General features: G+C 38.5%; 1 long non-coding RNA gene and 1 gene segment (V, D, J or C); both read left to right on the top strand.

The window, feature by feature from the left end:
* LOC108416703 overlaps positions 1-1,200 on the top strand; it is a 1,763-nt gene extending 563 nt beyond the window's left edge. The window contains exon 2 of the long non-coding RNA XR_001857242.2: positions 32-1,200. This is a non-coding gene — a long non-coding RNA (uncharacterized LOC108416703). The remainder of the gene's footprint in view (positions 1-31) is intronic.
* Positions 1,201-2,580: 1,380 nt separating this feature from the next.
* On the top strand, positions 2,581-4,144 carry LOC108412217. The segment is given in 3 exon segments: positions 2,581-2,589; positions 2,874-2,982; positions 3,684-4,144. Coding segments are annotated over 3 exon segments (441 nt in total).
* The last annotated feature ends 739 nt before the right edge of the window (positions 4,145-4,883 follow it).

Genomic DNA, 4,883 nt, shown 5'->3' with positions numbered 1-4,883 from the left:
TAGCTGAAGGTTTATTTGTTCTATTTTTGAGGATGTTGGAGAAAACCAGGAGATGGAGCAGACAATTCTAGGAATCTTTGCCGTAAAGAAGGACGGTGCAGAACCCACAGATGAGCTGGAAGATGTTGGAATAATCATCGAAGGTGTGAAAGTGCTTTGTGACCTTGGTAACGTTGCAAATGCAGTCGCTGTTTGGCCTCATGTACGCATTGGACTTGAGCTACCCACCCAACCCTAAGTACACATTTGAGGTTCTACAAAAACTTGTGCTGGAACTGGACGGCAGACATCCCTCAAGAAAGGCTCAAGTGCTAAAAAACAAACTGTTTGAAGGAACAACGTAGACGTGAAACTGCAATTGAATGTGGAGCCCTTTATTTGAACGCTCTGAGGTGGAAGGAGGCTTTGAGCTTGGGAAATCAACCAATCAATCTTTTTGGATCCATATGTTGAACTGTCATGGTTATGCGTTGTAAGATGCATAATGTCAATGTTTTAACAATGTGCACAAAAGAGAGACGGGACGAGCTTAACAGTAAAAATACGGGTGTTGCATTTTTATGTCCATAAAAAATGGATTTAAAAAAATAATGGCATAAATGAGTCCAAAAACATCTCATTTTGCCCAAAGTAGCAAGAATATGAGGGTAACCACTGAGGGTAAGCCACTGCCACCTAATTAAGATGCGTATTTTACATTAGTGTTTGATCTCTTTACCATGATATGTTGGTTTAAACATGTACTGTAATAATGTTCTGGTTAAGTTTGGTGCATTTTGATTGATTGATTTATTTATTTTAACACTACTGAAGCGGCAAGGGAAAGAAAACATTTTTATTTAGTTATTTTATTTTGAAATATTTGTGACTACATTGGTTCGCCCTTTATTTGAGTATTGTTTTCTGCTTATGCTAATTTGATCTTAACATTGAAAAGAGATTTTAGATTTTCAGTCAAAATTTCCAGTGACGATGTATTTTACAAACTTAAACTTGGTGGGGATCTGATTTGACAGTTTTCTGACATGTAAACTTTTTTTTCGAAAGTTATTTAAATGTTTATTTTCAACAGTTTTCGTTCTGCCCTCTGTTGGAAAGCTTACCTTTTTGGTCTGGGCAAGTCCCATTCTGATGCTACAGCTGACCAGGTTTGAAGTAAATTGATAATTATTTCACTCGAATAAAGTGACTTCAAAGTGAGTTCAATGTACTTTGGGGATTTTTTTTGACAAGTTTGGCGAGTGTACTTAAAATAACTGTCATTGCTAAAATGAAAAGCAGCTGAGTAAAATGAAATTCAGTAGTTGCTCTAATTATTTGTCAGGTTGGAAGGATGAAGTGTAGTTAATCCTATTAAATACAGTTGAATATCAGTGGTCCAACATTGTTACATTTACATAAGTTCAACATAAGTTGGTACAATGAAATCATTCTGTTGCCATTAATCAGCACAATTAAGAAAAACAAAAGAAAAACATTTTGTTAGGTTGATGTTGGTCAGTTTAGTTGGCTACACATAAACCTATTAAGTAAATTAGTTAATTAGTTAATTAATAAAGTAAATTAATTAAATCCAAGCAGACCATATTAGTTATGTTGGTTTTTCCTAATAGAGTCATGTTGGTTTTACTTGATGTTTAATGATATGAATTAATTATATCTAACACAATTCAGTTTAGTGGAAATAGTTGAGATAACTGGATTAAGTAAATCCAATTAATTATTTTTTTTAGCATAGAGTCCAGCTGCAGCAGTGCAGTCTCTGTGCAGCTGGACTGAGGGGGTTTTTGTACACCTACTAAACACTGTGGGAAAACTTCACCAACACTACTGAAATAATGGTGACTGTGACAGTAATAATCTCCTGCATCTTCAGTCTGGACATTACTGATGGTCAGAGTGAAGTCAGATCCGGATCCACTGCCACTGAAACGAGCTGGAATACCTGACTGTCTACTGGTAGCCCAGTAGATCAGGAGTTTACAAGCTTCTCCAGGTTTCTGCTGATACCAGGATAGACGGTTATTGTTATATACTGCAGGGCTGGTTCTACAGCTGATGGTAACTGAGTCTCCTGGAGAAACAGTTTTCACTGCAGTCTGAGTCACAGTCACCTGACCACTGGATCCTGAGAAAGTAAAAGAAAAAAAGAATGAAAATATTAAAAGAAATATTGTATGAAACGTAATAAATACAACAAAATGTACATCAAACAGGACAGAAATTAATTTACACCAAGATAAATGAGTGAGTGACCTTGAGTCCAGAGGGTGAGCGTCCAGATGAAGATGGAGACCAAAGTCATGGTTGCTGTGGGTGAAGTTTGTGGGGCAGCAGCTCTCAGTCATGAAGTGTTAAACTCACAGGACTATAAACACTAGCAGAGCACTGAAGCATGGGCTGATCATGCAAAGTGGAGCCTCTATTAGAAGTGAAATATTCCCTTTAATGTCCAGCAGAGGGCGCTCTCTTATTGTGCAGTTCTATCTGTCTCTGCCTTTCATTTGAGGGTCTCTGCAGCTACGACTGCCACCCAGTCTGTCTTGATCAGGGCTGGAGGACTTTCTGGTGGAGGAAACAATGAAAACAGTAAGAACCTTTTCATCTAAAACTTTTAGAAGAACTTTTATCTAGAACATTTTCTACCAATTTAAAACTGTATATTTAGTGTTTAGGAAGTTCAGTGTGTCTGTTGTGTAAATTCTAAAGGACCAAGCGAGTCCTCAGTTTAGATATTTCACTGCTTATAAAATAATCCTTGTTGGGAATAAAAGGCAGAACGTGTGCAGATCTACAGTGTGTAGTTTATTCCATTATTAGATGATTGTAGAACCCATTAATATTGTATTATAGGTCAGAAATAGTGCGTGTAGAGGCTGAAGAGAGCGGCGTGTTTAGAGCAGGAGGTTTTTGTACAGCCAGTAAACCAGTTTGTATCACTGTGGGCCACTTTTGGTGGAGGAACCAAACTGTCAGTTGGAAGTAAGTCCACTTTTCCTCCTTATTCAAAAGGAATCTTTTATTAAAATGATTATGGATCAACAGTACAGACGTACTTGATGTTCTTCTAAATCAGTTCTGATCCAAATTTGAATGTATTTCATTACAACTTGGCTGAAGTGTGGCGAGCGTGGAGCTTTAGGCTTTACCACGAGCTCCTGTTTCTGAACTGGATTTCTTTTCTTTAAAACACTAAAATTTCCTAAAGGTTTCCTGTGAAGTGTTCAGTAATGACATTTCTTTAAAAAGATCAGATGTAGAGCTGGATTGTAGTGTCAGTGTTGGGCTCCATTACAGCAGTTCTGTCTCCATCTGGAAGCCACAATGTGGAGGTTATTATGAGCAGCGTTTTCTGCTCTAAAGCTTTGAAGCCATTGTACATGGAGACTGCAGCTCCATTTATTTAGGGATTATTTATTGTTTTGGAGGAAATAAAATCATGTTCCATTTCAAATTTCCCATCACAGGATGTGCAGAATGTCCAAGTTTTACTGAGTGAAATTCAGTAATATTTTCTAATGAAAATGTAAATGAAGTGCAGCTATGAATGTGATTGGAAATATGAGTTTGTGTGTGAAACGGTTGAGTTTAAGGTTGTAATTAGAGTTTGGTTTTTAATGCATCACTGAACTCAGTTGTGCTCTGTTAGAAATAAGGGAAATGAAACTGTGTGTGTGTCCTAGTTGTGGCCGCGCCCACCCTCACGGTCCTGCCCCCCTCCAGCGTGGAGCTGCAGCAGGGGAAGGCCACACTCGTGTGTTTGGCCAACCAGGGCTTCCCCTCAGACTGGAGGCTGAGCTGGAAGGTGGACGGGAGCAGCTGGAGCTCGGGGGTTAGCCAGAGCCCCGGGCTTCTGCAGAAGAACGACGGCCTCTACAGCTGGAGCAGCACCCTGACCCTCCAGGAGGACCAGTGGCTAAAGAAGACAGTGACCTGTGAGGCCACCAAGGACTCCCAGACTCCTGTCAGCCAAACCCTGACGAGAGAGCAATGCACTGGGCAGTGAGCGTCCACGCGTGTGTTGGAGCTGCTAGAGCTCCTCTTGATCTTCAGTGAGCTCAAACATGGCTCTGCTTAATGCTCTGATCTTCATCTCATCACTTCATCATCACAATAAAGATCTTCAGTATTAATATCTACAGTCTTTAATTGTTTATTGTGTTATTTTTCCTCAACCAGCAACAATAAACATGTATACTTTTCTTTTTTGTTCATTTCTCTTCTAATTAATAAAGCTTTTTAAACAGTGTTTAGTCTTTTATGTCATGATTTTTGGAAGTTTTCTTGGGGGGAAAAGTATTAATAATTTTTTACTGACATGAGAAATATAACAGTCTATAAATCTGTCCATTAATAAATAAACACACTGACAAACTTCCATTAAATAAATGAATAAATAACCCCCCCAAAATAAACTATAAATATATTTCTCCCTCTCTGGTCATCGGACTGTAACTGTAATATCAGCAAGTCTTTATTCAAGTTATTCATATTATTCATAAATTTCATGTTTCTGATTCAGAGACTCTAAAATCTCCAGAATCTAACAGCCACTTTCATTGACCTGAACACACTGATACACCGTTTCACAGGGGGCTTGTTGATTGACACTGAAGGTCCATCAGAGTCATTAATCTTCATTAAATCTGATTAGTTCAGCTGCTCAGTTACACAGACGCTTCCCCGTGTACTGGAGTTAAAGTCGAGACCCCCAAGGTAAAATATCACTCCAGTAAAAGTAGAAGTTCCTCCCTTTAGACCTCCACTTGAGTAAAAGTACTAAAGTATTTCCCTTCAAATGTACTTAAGTATAAAGTAAAAGTACTAAAAGAGTAATTCTGGCTCTGATGTCCTGTTATCATTTTTATAACCAGACTGGCTTC

Source organism: Pygocentrus nattereri, chromosome 11 (genome assembly GCF_015220715.1).
Source record: "Pygocentrus nattereri isolate fPygNat1 chromosome 11, fPygNat1.pri, whole genome shotgun sequence".
NCBI lineage: Eukaryota > Metazoa > Chordata > Actinopteri > Characiformes > Serrasalmidae > Pygocentrus > Pygocentrus nattereri.
Note: the sequence above shows the minus strand (reverse complement) of the source record. Positions and strands in the feature narration are given on the sequence as shown.